Raw genomic sequence first — 19455 nt, forward strand, 5'->3', positions numbered from 1 at the left:
TTCTCAACGTTTTAACGCCGTCTTTGCTTTTTTTTTCTTCACATTTCCATTCGCAATTTGTTTGGAATTTTTTTTTTTACCTCCGTCAGCTGAAATTGGTCTTGGAAAGCATCCCGTGCCTCCGGTTGGAAAAGCCTTTTTGCTGATGAAAGGTGACATTACTAATGAGGTGATCTCCATCTTTAAAAAATGGACTCATGGTGACTCAGGGTGATTTTTTTTAAACTATTTTGAAGGTACTTAATATCCCAATTTAATTCAAAAATTTTGACAAATAAACATCATCGTCATCATACTTTCCCGGTTCAGCTGGCACCAAAGGTGATGCATTATTTTTTGCTTTTTTTTGGGCTTTTTTGCTTCAAGAATTCTAACAAAGAATGTTTTTTTTCCACATTTACAGTTCACAAATGTTAAAACGATAAATCAAAACCGCAACTTTTTAAAATGTCAGACCAAACCAATAGACCCCCCTCCCACATATGACAATAAAAAATAATAATGCAGTAATTACTTTTATTTACTGAACTTTTATTTATTTACAGTATTTACTGAACCCGCTCATGACTATCAAAGCACAGATCTGATGTAATACCTACACTGACCTGTGAGGGGCAGCAATGTAGCACTCACACTGCCAGGAAATAACAAGTAGAAGAAGCTAGGCTAGCTGTTAGCTGACTTAGTTGTCATAATTATCACACAATTAGTACTGGAAACGCGATCGGTTCTGCACAAGACCTATATTATGTCCTCCGTTTGAACATTTCTGATTTTTTGGCTGGCTTTTTTGCTTCTAGAATTCTAAAAAAAAAAGAGACATATTTTCTTTTTCAAAACAATAAAACAAACCCCCCGCCCATATGGCAATAATAAAAAGAATAATGCAGTAGTATTTACTGTACCTGCCCATGACTATCAAAGCACAGGTCTGATGTAATAATACATAATATATTATACATCGGATGTAATAATACATGTAAAATGTAATACCTGCATTGACCTGTGAGGGGCAGCAATGTGACACTCACACTGCCAAGAAATAACAAGTAGAAGAAGCCAGGCTAGCTATATATATATATATATATATATATATATATATATATATATATATATATATATAGTCATATAGTCATATAGTCATATAGTCATTAGGCAAATAACCCCCCAGTATATTACATATGTATATGAAATTTGGTCATTTACAATTTATGAAAAATGAATATATATATATTTTTTTTCTTTTTTTTAATATATTAAATATATATATATATTTAATTTTTTACTTTTTTTCATTTTTCATAAATTGTAAATGACCAAATTTCATATTTGTAATATACTGAGGGGTTATTTGTCTAATGACTCTTATTAAAAGGACTTGCTAGCATGTTGCTATCGTCTTTATTTACGAAGCGTGACGAATAACCATCACGGTACGAATAACCTCGAGTAGATTCCTGCTAGCTCCACCTGACCTCCGTCGACGTAGAACAAAAGCCCAAACGGAACCCCCAATGGAATGAAAACGACGAGTGTGAAATAATGTGGTGTAATCAACTTCATCATGTACAGTAAAGTGCATCATTTATCATCTCAGATAATGTGAGGATCATTTTGGGGGGGGGGGGCGACCGCGGCGGTGATAACAAGATATGATGCATCGGTAAACGCAGAGGTCACAGACTAAGAGCGTAGATGTGAGCATCGATTATTTTTTATGTGGCTTCTGAACGAATCAATTACATTTTAAGTGCTGTGATGATTAAAATATGAACGTAAAATCAACTGTAAGAAAAAAAGCACCGCCGCTTTCTTCGCCGCTTTTGATTTTTGTGGTTGTCGCTGACTGGTCACTAGATTCATATGCTAGCATCATATTTAAACATCATCCATATTCATAGGTTTTCATTGTGATGCTGCAGTTACTGTACATCAGGGGTCTCAAACTCAATTTACCTGGGGGCCACTGGAGCTAGGGTCTGGGCGAGGCTGGGCCGCATCAGGTTTTCCAAAAAAACCCAAAACAAAACGCATTTATTAGTTTATTAAATACAGAAAAATATACAAACTTTTTCAGTGCTTTGGTTCCAATTTTCTACAATAAAAGCTCTGATAAAACATTCCACTGTTCTCAAATATCTTAATTTTTATTTTTCTGCACAAAATAAGATGAAAAATAAATAAACAAATCAAGAATAAAGAAAATCAATCAGTAATAAATAAATACAATAATAATAATAAAACGGCAAATAATAAAAACTTAAGAAACCACATATAGTTGGTGGGTAGACAAATTATTTTTTTCAGATTAAAATGAACAAAGCATTATTAGAGTCCTGTAGACATGACAAAACAAGACTATAGTCACATTTATACTCTTTATTTACAACATATTGCGCAACTGCAGGGTCTTGAGACACATGCTAACTCGCAAACTAGAGAGCTAGCGACCTAAACGGTAGCCTTCAAGTTATTTCCTTTAAACTTAAATAGCCACTTACCACTTCCACACGGATAGGGAGGATAACTATTAAACAGTTATTTAACCTTTAACATGAACATTAATCAAATGTAATATTTTTTTCTGGGTACATGATACCATACAGCATCCATATCAAACTTGCACGGGCCGCACTAACATTAAATTTTCATATCACGGCGGGGGCCTCAAACTAGTGTCCTGTGGGCCACATTTGGCCCGCGGGCCGCATGTTTGAGACCCCTGCTGTACATGGTCAATGTCAGACACCTCCAATCGGCAGCGGTACTCCTGATAAATGAAGCGATTCATGATAAATAAGTAGATAAACCTTGATATTATACTGTTTGAGATGATTTTGCATTGACATTGCAGAAAATAAAACACTCCTCTGGACTGCAGAATTCATTCATTGTCGCACTTTATTCATAACATATCAGTTTTTTAATTACTAATGCACTTCTGAGAAGACATGGCAAGGTTGGCTTGACACCTGACTCTTGAGAAGACAAAAAAATAATTTGATTACCGCCACAAGGCTCTTCATTGTTTCCTGTTAACAGTTTTTTTTTTTCCGATTAAAATGAGTATTTCACCAGGAAAATGCAAGGTCTTTTCATTCATGTACTTTGCAGTACCGGAATAACATTTGTGGAGAAGTGTTCCTTTGTGACAAAACAAGGCCAAATCCCAATAGAAGGGACACTCCCTGCTGTGACCTCGTCTTGCAATGTTTTTATGAGGCTACTTGTGCTATGAAAGCAGCATGGAAAAGCTTTCAATACTGACTTCGTCTTTATCGTGGATTTATTTGCTCTTTAAAATGCAATAAAAATGCATTAAATAAATGTATGCTTCCCGGAAACTAGTGTTATTACAGTATACAGAGTATACTGTCTATACAGTATATACTGCTTTGATTACTTTATTAGTAAATTATTATTAAAAAAAATATTTGATGCTAATTTGAGTAATTAGTTATTTATGTGGCCCCTAAGGACCACGAGTCGCCTGCCAGCCTGTTAAAAAAATAGCTCAAATAGCCTTTTAACAGTGAGCTCCATCTGTTTTTTTTTGTTGCTATATTCTTAAGCGGCACTTTCTACAGCGTTCAGAATCTGCACCCATGCCGGCTGTTTTTCCTTGTATTTCCAGAACTTTATTGGACTCGAACCCATGGCCATTCAGCTGTGATTGGTCACATTCAGCTTGTACTTTTTGACTCGTGGGTCGCATTGTTTATGTAAAAAAATATTTTTTACACGTAACGTCCACTTGGAATTATTGTATCTGTAAAAGTGTCATGCAATCTGCTATGAGATCATTTATTTATATATATATTTATTTATATAAGTGTGTTATAAATTAAATTTATTATTATTATTATTATTATTATTATTATTGCCAGGTTGTATGTTGAGTTTAAATTAAATATTGATGGGCCGTATTCAAACACTTGGCCGGCCGGATGTGGCCCCCGGGCCGTAGTTTGCCCACCCGTACAATGTACGGCTTGTACCAGGGCACGCCCTTAAAAGGACGTCTGGCTGACTGTGACTTAACATGGAGCTCGAGAAACCCTATTGTTCAGAGCCATCCCAAAGTTCTTTCAGAGGTCATTTTCCTTAAACGTTGACATTATTTAACACGATAATACAACATTCTAAAAACATTTGTAGCTCAGAAAAGTGGAAAAAGCACAACAGGTCCCCTTTAAGATAATGTGATTAAACGTAGCTCCCAATTACGACGCTATATAGGCACCTGAATGCACCAGAGCAGCTTTGAGCGTTAGTGTCGTTACACGGGCCTTTCCTTCGGATGTTCAAGCAACAGTATTCGTCTAGAAACGTGAGTAATCTGGTTATTTGTCATTATTTCGGTGCTACACGCCGTTTGAAGCTGTCGTGATATCGTATTGTGTGGTGAGCCTTAAGCGTCCAGCCGCCGATCTGGTTTGCTAACTGCTGGGCTAAGTTAGCCTGGTTAGCATAGCCACTAATGCCGGAAATGACTGCCAGCTTTGTTTTGTACTAAATATGCCACATTGACACACGTTAGCATGCTACTGGTGATAGCTGGGATGTTATGTCGCTAACTGGTAGCTTTATAAGCATTTCATTAGACTAGATTAAATATTATTAATGGCAACATATAGTTTAAGGTAATTGAGCAAAGTGTGTATCAAACCGGTAGCCATTAGCATCAATCAGTAGCCAGGAAGCAGCACTGATTTCTAATAGGTTGGTGATCCTAGACCAGGGGTGGGCAAACTTTCTGACTCGTGGGCCGCTTTGAGTCAACAAAATTGTCCAGGGGGGCCAGAAAATATATTTAACACACAAACACGATTTTATACTTCCAATTCTAACATTCTGCAATGAATTACTTGTCTAATTTTATCTGTAAAAGTGTCATACTTTTTAGGAGCACTTTAAACATTAGATCACATCAAATTAAGAAATGTAATTTTAATTTTTTTTTTTTTACTGAATAAGACATCCGACTAGCAAGTCATGTTGCCAGCTTGTATGTTAAAAGTTGAAATACTTAGAAAGCAACTGGCGGGCCGGATTCAAACACTTGGTGGGCCGCATGTGGCCCGCGGGCCGTGGTTTGCCCACCCCTGTCCTAGACCCTAGACAGACCAAATATCAAGAAAACACAATTTCAAACAATATCAAACAAACACAAACATATCAGAAAGACATATCAGACAAAAGGCCAAAATGTCTTCTCTGGTTTCCAAAATAAAAGCTGCAATTCGCGTGTGGTCTTTGGAGAAGGATCTACTGTATTATGTATTAATATATAACATTTCATTTGTTTAATTTTATACATTTTTGAACTTTAAAAAGTGTACTACATATGTCCAAACCAGCTGTTTAACTTTTTTTTTAATTGGCTCTGATTTCCTGCTTTGCTCTTCTCCTATTTGACATTTTCAATGTGGCGTTTTAACCAGTGTAATGGTTTTATTTATTTGAACATGCATCAGATTACTATTGACTGCATCCCATAATCAGTTCACAGTTCCACATGTCCAAAAGGAGTAGGAAGAAGCAAAGCTTATTAAATCCTACCCCTCCATCTGGTACTTTTACAATCAGTAACTGTTACATTTGTTCACTTCCTGCAAATGTAACATTTGTAACGGCGTGAAAGATGTTTATCTCATTGCTTCTTTTCTTTGCCTTTCTAGATCTTCCTTGGTTGATTTGACTCCCACAAGGTCTTGCATGCACATGGGAAGATGTTGGTTGAACCCAGGCCAAGTAATGACACTCACTCATACAGCATGCTTAAAAGCAAAAATGTATATTTTGAGCAGGGAGAACATCTTGGTGCATTGTGGCTGAGCTAAAAAAAATGTCTGTCCAACTCACTCTTATCCTACAGGTGGGGGGAAGGGGGTTCCTTTGATATTCCATTTTGGCTTGGTTCCCATGGCAATGCATCTTGCATTAACATCCATAGTGGTAGTGTAGTGTAGTGGTATGGTTGACTGCATTGTGTGTGTGATATTTTTACCCTAACTGTTTACATTTTTATACTATAATATAATAGTTGGTATGCAGAATCATGATATGAATTCTATCAAGAGTATTGCATGGTAGTATCAGCGTATACAGTGTAATACTGTATAGTATATTACTCATACTATGAGATCCACCTCTGCACAAAATCAGGGGTGTAAAAAATGGATGGAAATAGAAGGGTATTATTATTATTTGATTACAAATTCATGCACATCTGTCATTTAAGCGTAATGCACAAGAAATGGCCGATGTTATTATTCCAGAAATGTACCATCTTACCATTTATCGTATGTTGCTCAACTATGAAAAACTGCAAAGAAATCAGTCTCCACATGAACAAAAGTCATTGGGATGGAATTGTAGGCACGAGTTAGAGACATTATCTTATGGAAGGGAAAATAGCGGCTCTTCATCAGGCCAAGGAGCACACATGCACACATCTACATCTTCCTCTCAAAATGAGATTTGAACATTTTGACAGCTTAGTTAATGGAAAATCCATGGCAGTGACAGATGACGCCATAAGCTGAGAAAAACATATGCTGCACTTTTTCTTTCCGTTATTTGGGAATTTTACTGTTTATGTGGTTTCTCCTCCCTCTTTTTTTATGTCAACTAAACAAGTTGCATGTCACCGTAATATGTCGTAATATGCTTGGCTCTATGTAATCTTGCTGGATGTAATTTGAAACAAAAATGCTAAGTTCAATAGATAATCAGTAAAGACTTATATGCTAGGACTATGTTAAAAAGCCATAGCTTTTCAGTATGTGGAATCAAACTATGGAATGGATTGAGTAAGGAAATCAAACAATGCACAACGATGAGCCAATTCAAGAAACAATACAAGCAGTTGATGTTTGCTAAATACAAGGATGAAGAGTCTTGAACCAGTCATGATGTGCTATATATATCACTATATTGACACTTACTATGGTACCCATTATGGCATTGGATGCTCATATCACCTCCTACTTTGGTACGAGGTGCATTATTAAAAAAAAATTAATAAATGATATTAAGAAAGCAGGAAGTGAACAAATGTAACAGTTACTGATTGTAAAAGTACCAGATGGAGGGGTAGGATTTAATAAGCTTTGCTTCTTCCTACTCCTTTAGGACATGTGGAACTGTGAACTGATTATGGGATGCACTCAATTGTAATATGATGCATGTTCAAATGAAATTACCAGATCATGTAACTATACTGTACAGTCAATACAAAAACGGTATCAAAATGCTAATGATAACATGCTGATGCTGTATGGGGTTTGCGTCTCCATCACAGAGGCCGATGTGCTATGCAGTAAGTAAGCAATAACCACTAAATTGAAGAAGGCTGTTCATCAAAAGTGAAAGTTCAAACTAACCACAACCAGCCGCTCATCCACTGGTAAGGTGGAAGAAGTCTCAACATCTCGGTATCAATGAAGTAGAATCCATTTCTTCATTTTTTTTCTTTATGCCGTCGACTTACTAAATGAGTCTGCTGGTGATGGTTCGCTAGCTAAGCTGGGTCAGGAGCTGGTCTTGGTCCCATCTGTCTCTCAGCAGGGAGTCAGAGGAGTTTGTTATGTCTGTGGGCGTCTACATCTTCTGATCTCCCTACCTCCTGTAGAGGGCAGCATGGAAGACAGATCATTTGGGCCTCTGTCATGTTTTCTTACTTGAGACTAAAGACTTAATTTACCGGGCAGGTTGGTTTGGGCCATTTGGGATCTATAGCTAAATATCTCATTCATTCTTCAATTTTCTATGGCGTTTTCTGTTCAGGGTTATGGGTGAGCTAGAGCCTATCCCAGCACTGGCTGGGTATATGCTGGACTGGTCATCCAACACGGGCCACATATGGACATACAACCATCGGACATATGGACAACTTAGAACCTCCAATTAGCCTCACATGCTTGTTTTTTCCCCCAGTTTTATAAAATGGACCACTGCAGTAAAAGAGAGACTGTGGAACCTGTGGATACTGCAGCATCCACTCATCCAGGTACTAGGATTATACACCGGATTATATAATGTCATGGATTATGTTGGCGTTCTGAGGCTGGGTTGTAGGACTAAACAAACAGGTACGACCAAAGCAATGGAGTGACTGATTGTTTTCCTCCTCGATTAGGCTGTCTCGGGAGGAGAGACAAGGGAGGTCATCACATGCAACCTCCCTCATGACCTCTGACCTCTTCTCAGCCTGTGTCTGCTGGCCTAAATCCCTGCTGTCCGACCCTCTGCAATGGTACTCTTCTGCAGAGATCTTCCACACCTACTCTCCAAGAGGTGAATGCTAGTGACGCTAACGACGAGGTGAGCACTAATGACCAACACCGACGATGGAATTTCAATTCAAGCCGACACCTATCGTTGATTTTATGTCCTGTACCAGAATCCTCCATGTGGGTACAAATCGAGAACCAGTCCAATGTGTGCCTGACAAAGACGGAGCAAAGTGCAAAGCAACAGCGAGATGCCCTGGAGGAGGATAAAAGCAGAGCAAAGATAGAAGCAATGACTTTAAAATACACTTTTCACACAGAAGCTATAATTGCTGTTATGATGATGAGTGGAAAAACAATCTTCATCACATGTGAAAAGGATGAAGGTAAAGGGCGGCGATGAATGAAGACGGACGGGGGAATTTAGTTAGCGGATGAGGAGATGAAGATACTGTTGGCGTAAAGCCCAGAGAAGTCCAGCATGCAGGAGCAGAGGATCGAGGAAGGAGGGGCGCTTTGGCCCTTCACCAAGTGACTCACAAGGAGACCCCGGGCTGCATGTTGAAGGTACAGGTGAGAACAAAAGGAGACAAAAGAGAAGAAAGAGGCCTGACCTTTTGGATGCAGGGCAGGAAGTTGAAGGAGGAAGATGAGAGGAGGAACACGGCGCTGCTTTGATGGAGCGTCTGTGGTCTGTGTTTTGGATGTTGGAACATGCTGATGCACACGCTCGCTACGCGTTCACATCCTACTTTGATGTGGGGGGGGGGGGAACGAAAACGCTTGTGGAAGGATCAGACGCTCAAGTGCACGATGACCCACCCCCACCCCGCCATGGCCACCATCGCTCCCTTCCTCCCTTTCTCACTCCCTGCCCCTGTCACTTCTACTTTCTCTCAGTGCTCCTGCCAGTTAATTCCTAATTGGCTACTCTGTGCACAACCTGGAGATGATTCCAATCACAGCAAGTCTCAGAGACCGGGAAAAGGAAGATCCCTCCGTGGCTCTGAAGAAAATTCCGATCTGGGAGATTCTTTTCAACTCCAGCCAGTAGCCCAGACCCTTAAAACTCCGTTCATCCGTGCGACCATAATCTAAATGCTTTACATTCATCTTCACAAAATATAGAGCATTACACATTCTCCGCTCCGACTGGACTCCCCTGGTGGATGACTTCAATTGCGGCCCTTCAGCATTCATATGCACAAGTGACAAGAGATGGGGAATTATGGGATGTTGGCACAACAGGAACAGACCGGTTTTACTTTTAGTTGACAGGCTCTGTTTATTTAGGTTATATCCCCAAACACAATCATTTGTTCCATTCATTCATTCGTTCGTTTGTTTTCTACCGCTTTTCCTCACAAGGGCCGCGGGGGGTGCTGGAGCCTATCCCAGCTGTCTTCAGGCGAGAGGCGGGGTACACACCGGGGACTGGTGGCCAGCCAATCACAGGGCACATATAGACAAACAACCATTCACACTATGGTACCCATTATTACCCATACATTCATACCTATGGACAATTTGGAGTTGCCAATTAACCTAGCATGTTTTTGGGATGGGGGAGGAAACCGGAGTACCAGAGATGGCCGAGGGTGGAATTTAACCCTGTTCTCCTAACTGTGAGGTCTGCCCGCTAACCACTCGACCGCCGTGCAGCCCTTAATTGTTTCACTCATTCATTCATTTTCTACCGCTTTTCCTCACGAGGGTCGCGGGGTGCTGGAGCCTATCCCAGCTGTCTTCGGGCGAGAGGCGGGGTACACCCTGGACTGGTGGCCAGCTAATCACAGGGCACATATAGACAAACAACCATTCACACTCACATTCATACCTATGGACAATTTGGAGTCGCCAATTAACCTAGCATGTTTTTGGAATGTGTGAGGAAACCGGAGTATCTGGAGAGAACATGCAAGCTCCACACAGAGATGGCTGAGGGTGGAATTGAACCTTGGTCTGCGCGCTAACCACTCGCCCGCCGTGCAGCCCTCAAATGTTCCACTAAACTTTAAAATCAATGCCTACGGACTGTTGCGACAAGCGATGTGCATTAATTAGCTCAAATTAGACACACACAAAAAACCTGAATGGCACAAATTGTGATTGATTGAACACTATTAACAATCATTACTTTAACTAGTCATGATTATTAGCACATCTTTTACGAGCTGAATATCACAGAAGGGATAACGTTTGATGCCAGTGATCATAATGATGCACTATAAGTCATTGTTTGCGATAGGAAGTATACCTAAAGCAAATATTAACTGCCTGGGGACTGCAGATGGAAACTCACAGTAGTGCTTTCCTCCGGCATGTTTACATTGGTATTGGTCGCAGATGCAGTTTAATATGCGTTGACCCTAATAAATAAATATGTAATATGTGCCCTACTACAACAGATCTGGAGATTTTTTTTTTTAAATTACATTTTAGATTTTAATAAAATCATCACACTCAAGGTCAGTTTATCGAAGTAAAGTCGGGCCTGACGTCTATATCTGTCACGGGCAAACTCATTAAGAAGCAGTTGGAATCCATACCAAGTTCCGTCCTATTCCCAAGTTGGCAGCCTTAAGAGCTTGAGAAAGATTATGCATTTTATCTTGCCAGCGATTTTGCCCCTCAATAAAAACTTTATTAAGCTGGCACACAGTGAGTTATATTGGCACCAATAAACCAGCAGCGGAAAATTCATATTTTCTGTTTAATAGGATATAAAACTGTTCTTTTTTTACATTTTAGGTCATTCGTCACCCCTTCAACAAACAGTCATACTGTTAATGCCTACTTTTTTTATGAGACTTGTAGCCACCACTAAATCCTCCATTACAACATTAGAAGATTGTTATTTTAGTAATATAAACCAAACATACATGACTTGCATATAAAGCAACTCAAAATAATTTACATGTATTATGCATGGGTGAACCATGACTACATTATGCTTGTTTTCCTTTATGTACTGTATGTATGTTTATGTGTGTGTATACAATTACACACACACACACACACAGAGTGCTCCCGAATGTCCTAAAAGAGGTAGGGACACAGTTCCATCACACTACAGTTATTCACGGAAGAGCACTTTAACATGAGTACCGCAATTGAGCACGCCTCAGAATTCATAGCATAATAAGCTATTTGCATTAGAACACAAGGATGTGCAATCTAGCTCATGCTTTTTTATTTGATTAGAAGTACTGCCTGTCTGCGTACACGCCGTCACATTGTTCAGTAATATTTAAAACCCAACCGAAGCAGATGAAATGTGCTGCACGCTTAAGGATGCCTTTTCAATGCACCGTGGAGAACAGGAGCCATTTGTATTCTTGCAATTTCAATAGCATTCATATTTGGTTTATATCGTCATAAAGCTAAAAGTGAAGAGACAAAATTAGAATTAAAGCTCTAATTAGTTGAGAAATGCCAGTAGGAAAACATCTGTATGGGTTTCTGCAGAACAAAAAACGGCAATTTAGCTGAAATTTGAGGAAAATTTTTTTTTTTTGGAAAGTCTGGTTCTCCGAGCGGGCGGCACGGTGGTCTAGTGGTTAGCACGCAGACCTTACAGCTAGGAGACCAGGGTTCAATTCCACCCTCGGCCATCTCTGTGTGTTCTTCCCGTGCATGCATGGGTTTTCTCCGGGTACTCCGGTTTCCTCCCACATTCCAAAAACATGCTGGGTTAATTGGTGACTCCAAATTGTCCATAGGTATGAATGTGAGTGTGAATGGTTGTTTGTCTATATGTGCCCTGTGATTGGCTGGCGACCAGTCCAGGGTGTACCCTGCCTCACGCCCGAAGACAGCTGGGATAGGCTCCAGCACCCCCGCGACCCTTGTGAGGAAAAGCGGTAGAAAATGATTGAATGAATGGTTCTCCAAGCAGAAGGTGGTTAATGCTACAGTAGGTCTAGTAGTGGGTCATGTTGTTTTGGTTGGAGTCTCTCTGTGCTGGTGGATTCGGATTCAGCAATGACAGGTCTGGGGTCTATTCAATTAGAACGGGGACAGCTTTGGTTGTTTGTTTTTTTTTTTGGTGTTCTGGAATTTAAACATCTGGGTAAGAATCTGTATCTCAAGATCATCCTGAAAAAATGACTACCATTATGTTCATACCATATGTCCACTTGCCTTCCAGTCCAGACATAGCCTTGACCTCACGCTGGACCTCGGAGACCCGCCAGACACCAGGCCACACTGGTGCTCCTCCGAGCCCAGGGAAGAGAACCCTTCTTCAGCCTTAGTCTCCGCAGTACCAGCCTCTGTGCATCTGGAGGTCATTTTGTATTCTAGGTCTAGAGATCCGTATATGCATGCCAACCAACAGCCAAATAACTTCTCTCCAAGCGAGTCATAGCTTTTCTTCCTGTCACTCACACCCACCAGTGACCTGAATAGATGTAAGAACAACTGTTGGGTACCAAATAATATTTTCTTATTCACATTGATTAGGTGTTATTTCACTGACATTGTAACCATGAGTTCAATTTTTTTTTTTCCCCCCCAAAAATGGATCTTAAATATTTTGTGTCCAAAATGAAGGGCGGGTTTAAATTGGGTTTTATTGCGTCAACATTGTGCTCTTTGCTAACAGTGCCTCATGTATTTTTTCATTTGTCCAAATTTTTAGTAATCGGTTTTCTGAGGGCCACAATTTGACATTGACATGGATTATTATTTCCTGTTGGAATTTTTTTTTTTAATCCCAATTTTAGATCATTCTAGTGTTGGATTCGCACAGTGGACGAGTGGTTAGCATGTTGCCCACACAGTCAGGAGATAGGGAAGACCTGATTTTGAATCTCTCCTTGGGCATCTCTGTGTGGAGTTTGGGTTTATTTTTTTTCCGGATACTCCGGTTTCATCCCACATGCACAAAATTGATGACCCCAAATTGTCCATAGGTTTGAATGCGAGTGTGAATGGTTGTTTGTCTATATGCGCCCTGTGATTGGCTGGTGACCAGCCCAGGGTGTACCCCGCCTCTCGCCAGAAGTCAGCTGGGATAGGCTCCAGCATACCCATGACCCTTGTGAGTATAAGATTATTATGATTTTTGGAGACTTTTTTGTTGGCGTTTTCTGTGTAAAAATATCTTGTAATGATGAAAGTTAGGCATATTTAAGTATTGGGTAACATTCCAATTTTTCACTGTTCATTACATTTTTTTAAATCTCAAATGCTCCATATTTATGCACTCAATGCGCTCATGGCTGACGATGCAAGCACTTTAGTCAGAGTGTGGTGAGTTGAGCAGGGCAGCAGGAGGAGCCCTAAAACAGTCGTACTGTCAAGTTAGACCAAAACTTTTCCTTCACTACTTTGTCTTTATTGCATTCTCTACTTTTTGCATCTCCTCTTTTTTCCCACGAGTTTTTTTTAATCCATGAAAGCCAAAGTAGTTTCAGATGCAACATTTAATTGAATAAACCTCCCAAAAAAAAGAATGTTTATACTTGTTACCAGCAGCTAAAGTTCATTAAAGGGTTGATTTAATGCCTTCTAGTGGATGCAAATCTAATCAACAACGTGGAAACCAAAGTGTGTACTGAATGAGAACAACATTTCCATATGTTCCCCCTTGTTTCCAATTCAGGCCAGGAGGGGAAGAGGAGGAGAAGGAGGAGAGAAAGGAAGAGGAGGAGTGCGGAGTTGGGCCGAACTCCTGTGCTGGTGGCAGCTCACAGTCGCACGCCCTGAACTTCACACAGGACGACCATGGCGCGACTCCGGCTGGTGCTCCTCGCCGTGTTGCTATGGCAATGCGGCCACGCGCAGCAGAGAGGTGAGTAGTTTGTATGAAAGCAAGTCCATTAATGATTACGTCATTTGCCCGGATGCGCTAATTGGTCGACGGCCAATAGCTAATCACTGCAAAACAGGAAGTAGAACTTTTAATGGCGCTGTCGAGCTAGCACGTTTTTGTTTTAATTGTTGCACGCTATCGTTTAATTAGTTCAAAGCAGCGTTTTTGAAGGATGTCTAGACAATTCATGAATTATTTTTTAAAAGGTCAGTTAATTATCCATGTGGAATTTTGATGTGTTTAGGAGCAAACATTGTTGATTTGTAGCCAGAAAATGATCCGACACCAAAAGCACACACACACCATAAAACATAATTGATGGAAACATTCATAATGTGTCCTGGGGTCCATGTACTCATTTTAAAGATACAGTAATGTCGTTCTACCTCTAATATATCACTATAGTACCACCTCCCCACCCCATTACTAAATTAGTGGAATCATGGGTCCCATGAAAAACACCATCACCACATCTGTCGGCCCTAACCACCCCATTAAAAGCCAGTTTTATATGACATGACTTCAATTTGGTTATATGCATTTTTGGAGTAATATGAATGCATATCAGACAAACTGATTGATAAATGGTTATTACTGCAAAAAGTTTGCTCACACATTGTCTGCTCTAAAAAGCAGCAGCTGTATTGTTACACCACCAGGGACTGATATGTGAGTGGCTGGACTCTGCTATTGTTATTGTCATTGTGACAGTGAGTACAGTGTCAGATTACTTTGGTCCCCCCCCCCAAAAAAAGCTGACTTGGTGCTCAATGGCACCCTTTGAGCATTTGTGGAGAATGCGCCCCCTTGTGCATAATGTGGATTGTTTTAGTGATGATACTGATTACGTTTCTTTGTCGATACCAAAAAAGAAGCAAGACAAAGCTGCTGACAATTGCTATTTCATGGCTAGAACTTCATTTTTGATTCGATTCAGTCATGAAGAAACTTTGTACTCAATGTTTTGGTTCTGGCTTCCACAGAGTTCCATACAGAGTTGTAAAGGGGTTGCTTCACGATTTGACACGCCCTTAGGATGCTGTTTCTGGAAATACTTCAAGCCCCTACATTGCATTGTCATGCAGGCACACCCCTCCCATAGATCTCCAACTAAATCAAATCAATTTGTCTGGTATCATACCAGTGGAGCTCAGTGAAAATGAACTTGGTCCTGGTTGTAATTTTGGGCTAAAGATCAAACCACCTCTCAAAACACCAGAGACAAGAATGTGGCTGCTCTCGCTTTGCGTTCTTGGGGAGCTGTGAAAGATCAATTTGGTCTATGACACAGGTAACGCTGGTAAACTGTGTTGATGTCTTTTGAGATTATGACTGACTGGAGGGGCAAATGGACCAGTAATATGGGTCAAAATATTCCCGCAAAGAAGACGGTGAATATATTTATTGGATGTTATGTGCTGCATAATCTCACGATAAATTGAAGCATATTTTTTTGCTACCTGTGACCCACTTCTTAAGTTCTGCTGCTGAAGGATGCGAATCTTTGTGCATGTGTGTTGCATGGAGAGAATAGCCTGACTACTCATCCTTAAAACAAAAAAATAATAATAATACAAGGAACATGAATTTATATCATGCATTTCACACAACATTGCACAATAATATAGGATTATAGCAGTCTGCAAAGTATAATAGCAGTCTATTCCCCCAAAAATGACAACATTTGAGACTTTGAATAGTGGCAGTCATCACACAGGGCAATGGGAATGAATGGGAACACACATCTTATTAAAATGGCCATATTGTATTCCCGCACTCTTGAAGATGGCAATCTGAACTGATCTTACAAAGAATGTTCCCATAAACTTTGTGACAGAGAAATTAGGGGAAGTGCGTGTATAATGATGAATTGGTTGATGGAATGACCGCTAAAAGGTTGTCGAAGTTACTGGTGGCGCGGCAGATCAAATTCATGGGATTCTGGCTTGAGTAGATCATTTGAGAAGTTGATCATTTGTACAATTGCAAAACTTGCTGTTGTGTGTGGACGGGTGTGCAATATTCAAAAAAAATGTGCAACATTATCTCACATGTTGAGCCTTATTTAACAGCACTGTGTTGGTTAAATTTCCAGCCAATCACAGGGCACATATAGACAAACAACCATTCACACTCACATTCATACCTATGGACAATTTGGAGTCGCCAATTAACCTAGCATGTTTTTGGAATTTGGGAGGAAACCGGAGTACTTGGAGAAAACCCACGCATGCACGGTTAGAACATGCAAACTCCACACAGAGATGTCCGAGGGTGGAATTGAACCCTGGTCTCCTAGCTGTGAGGTCTGCGCGCTGGTTAAATTTATATGCAGCAGCTAATAAGACACACGGGTACATTTTACATCTTATATACGTATTACTATATATTGTAGTGTCAAGGGGACTTGCTACTGGAATACCCAGCATGCCTTGCGGGCACTTAATGTTATACGTTTATTGTTGATGATTTGTGCTCCAAGCATCCTCATCAGCACCGTTTTGAATGGATTTTGGAGATGCATGGGCCAAAATGTCAATTCCCTGAGTATAAACGTTAGGTGTACTGTATCACCAGCACATTGACAAGCCATTGCACCTCAAAAGATAATGAACGAGCTCAGCACAGGAGATGAAAACTAGCCAAAATACAGTCGAACATGTTTAAAATGACTTAGTGAAATTGGCTAATGCAGTTACCGATGTGTTTATCAGTTTATGTAAATGTAGATCCAACCAAGGTGTGCTGAATGACAGGCAAGTCGACTCGTGGCATCGCAGCGAGTGTGATGTGAATCCAGAGAGTGTGTGTGTGTGTGTGTGTTTTTTTCAGGCCATCAGAGAAATCAATATTTTCATGAGATGAATCCATCTCGGCGTTATGTTTCTGAAACATGTTGATCCCAGTCTGCTTTGTTAATGTGAAAAGCAGCCGCGCTTAGCTGGATGGGTTTGATAGAATGCACCGCTGGGAAATCTGTTAAACTTTCACAACTTGGAAAGCCCAACTTTACAGTAAGTAATTCATGTTTTCTTACAAATAAAAGAGGATTAACACATGGGGGGGGGTGGAAGGGCCCAATAAGGGAATGTAATTCTCTTCTAATGATATGATATATGATCTCTTATGAGCTATGTGAGAAAATGAGTCCTTACTTGGCACTGGTCAGTTTTGCACATCATGTTTATTTTTAATTATTGTTGCCCTTACAACTGAACTGGGTCAGGATATCGGTTATTTATCCTTTTAGCGAGTTAAGAAGGGTTTTTGTGGAGGCACGGGTTACCAGGGTTAAGTATCCTGTACTTTTAGCCATTGTACTGACCCTGAATGGAGTACCTCTAGCTGTTTATGAGGTTGGTTCTATACTACAACCCCTGCTTCCTGCTTTAACAGTTTTTGAACAGGAAAAAATAAACCTAAAAATCATCAGTTGCAGCCTCATTATGCATTCATTCAAAATGGTGACAGAGCAAAGCCGTGAAATTCAAGCTGCTACTTAGCGAAGACACAAATTCCAAAGAAAAAACGCTGAAAAACCGACATGAAAATGACTCCCCAAACCAGAATCTAATCAATCGCAAGAATTTCATTTTTCGGGGTTTTAGTGACCCCTTCCGTGTAGGCCTAGGTCAAAATCTCACCATCAGAATGAGGCCCTGCCATCATTGACATTGTGCTAAAGTCACATCCTGTATCTGTGCCTTGCTAACAGGTGTGTGCGTGTGGATTAGCGCAGTGTTTAATCCAAACGTAGTTTTACCGGTAGTCGTTAGAGTTTGTCCAAACGCAGTTCTAGAAGTAGTCATTAGAGTTAGTCCAAATGTAGTTCTACTGGTAGTCGGTAGAGTTAGTCCAAACGTAGTTCTACCGGTAGTCGGTAGAGTTAGTCCAAACGTAGTTCTACTGGTAGCCGGTAGAGTTAGTCCAAACATCGTTCTACCGGTAGTCTGTAGAGTTAGTCCAAACGAAGTTCTACCGGTAGTTGGTAGAGTTAGTCCAAACATAGTCCTACCTGTAGTCAGTAGAGTTAGTCCAAACATAGGTCTACCTGTAGTCAGGAGAGTTAGTCCAAACGTAGTTCTACCTGTAGTCAGGAGAGTTAGTCCAAACGTAGTTCTACCTGTAGTCAGGAGAGTTTGTCCAAACATAGTTCTACGGGTAGTCAGTAGAGTTAGTCCAAATGTAGTTATACCATTAGTCAGTAGAGTTAGTCAGTAGCATTAGTCCAAACGTAGTTCTACCAGTAGTCAGTAGAGTTAGTCCAAACATAGTTTTACCAGTAGTCAGTAGAGTTAGTCCAAACATAGTTTTACCAGTAGTCAGTAGAGTTAGTCCAAACATAGTTCTACCTGTAGTCAGTAGAGTTAGTCTAAACATGAAACATGAAAATCACTCCCCAAACCAGAATCTAATCAATATTGGAACGGAATCAATATTTGTGGGAAAAATGTACACTCTAAAGTCGCAAAAATTTCATTTTTCGGGGGTTTAGTGACCCCTTCCGTGTAGGCCTAGGTCAAAATCTCACCATCAGAATGAGGCCCTGCCATCATTGACATTGTGCTAAAGTCACATCCTGTATCTGTGCCTTGCTAACAGGTGTGTGCGTGTGGATTAGCGCAGTGTTTTGCGTGCTAAAATTAAACGGGTGTTAAGTTTGAATAATACGACATCCTTCCTGTCAAAACCGATTTGGGAGCCCAGTAAAAAAAAAAAGTATCAGATTTCAAGGACGTCAACCCTCGGTGTTGTTTGCTTTAAAACGAGGCACTGTGTGTATCATATTTTCTTCTGTATCATTGTGTGTTTGTGTGTGTACTCTAGTCACATGTTAATATTTCATTTGGCCTTTTCTCATTGGGCCTGTGCTGCCACCCCCCCCCCCCCAAAAAAAAAACAAAATCTAGGGCTTTTTTGTGTGTGTGCACGCCCCTGTGTGAGTGCTGTGTAGCTGTTTTGTTGTCAGAGCTGCACTGATAATGCTAAGGAGAAAATCAATAGTTAATTCTACCAGGGACACAATAGCTGCTCTGCCCACCTCCATCCTACCTTAGAGAGAAGGGGGGGGGGCATGGGTTGATGAATTAGTGAGTGTTTGTACATGTGTGAGACACTGAGGGTGCGTGCCTGCATCCTGTTTACTGAGATATATAATATAGATATATATATAATATATACAATTGGATGACAGAATTTTTGAAAACAGTACCAGTCCCTGTCGGAGTCGGCACACATTCTTTAATTTAGGCCACATCTTGCTTTGGAAGAAAAAAAAAAAAAAAACAAACTCCCACAAGTCTCCAGTGTACACAGTGTAAATAGTGGAATTTCACACAAGAAATACCTACTTTATTTATTCTGTCAGGCCGCAGTTGAAGCTGTTGATTTTAATAAACA

The 19455-nt window shown here is 40.3% G+C and overlaps 1 protein-coding gene and 1 long non-coding RNA gene across 2 annotated transcripts in view; both read left to right on the top strand.

Annotated features, from left to right (window-relative positions):
• Window positions 1-4256: 4256 nt before the first annotated feature.
• On the top strand, window positions 4257-8247 carry LOC144901258 (uncharacterized). The gene is made up of 3 exons (XR_013629430.1): window positions 4257-4330; window positions 7942-8014; window positions 8144-8247. It is a non-coding gene; the product is annotated as an uncharacterized LOC144901258 (long non-coding RNA).
• A 5220-nt stretch (window positions 8248-13467) lies between these two features.
• Window positions 13468-19455, top strand: part of lama2 (laminin, alpha 2) — a 173404-nt gene continuing 167416 nt past the window's right edge. The window contains exon 1 of the mRNA XM_078794556.1: window positions 13468-14034. Within this exon, the coding sequence (XP_078650682.1) occupies window positions 13968-14034 (67 nt within the window). The 5' untranslated portion in view covers window positions 13468-13967. The remainder of the gene's footprint in view (window positions 14035-19455) is intronic.

This window comes from Doryrhamphus excisus, linkage group LG11 (genome assembly GCF_037039965.1).
Source record: "Doryrhamphus excisus strain RoL-2023G ecotype Guam linkage group LG11, RoL_Dexc_Guam_v1.1, whole genome shotgun sequence".
In the NCBI taxonomy this organism is placed as follows: domain Eukaryota; kingdom Metazoa; phylum Chordata; class Actinopteri; order Syngnathiformes; family Syngnathidae; genus Doryrhamphus; species Doryrhamphus excisus.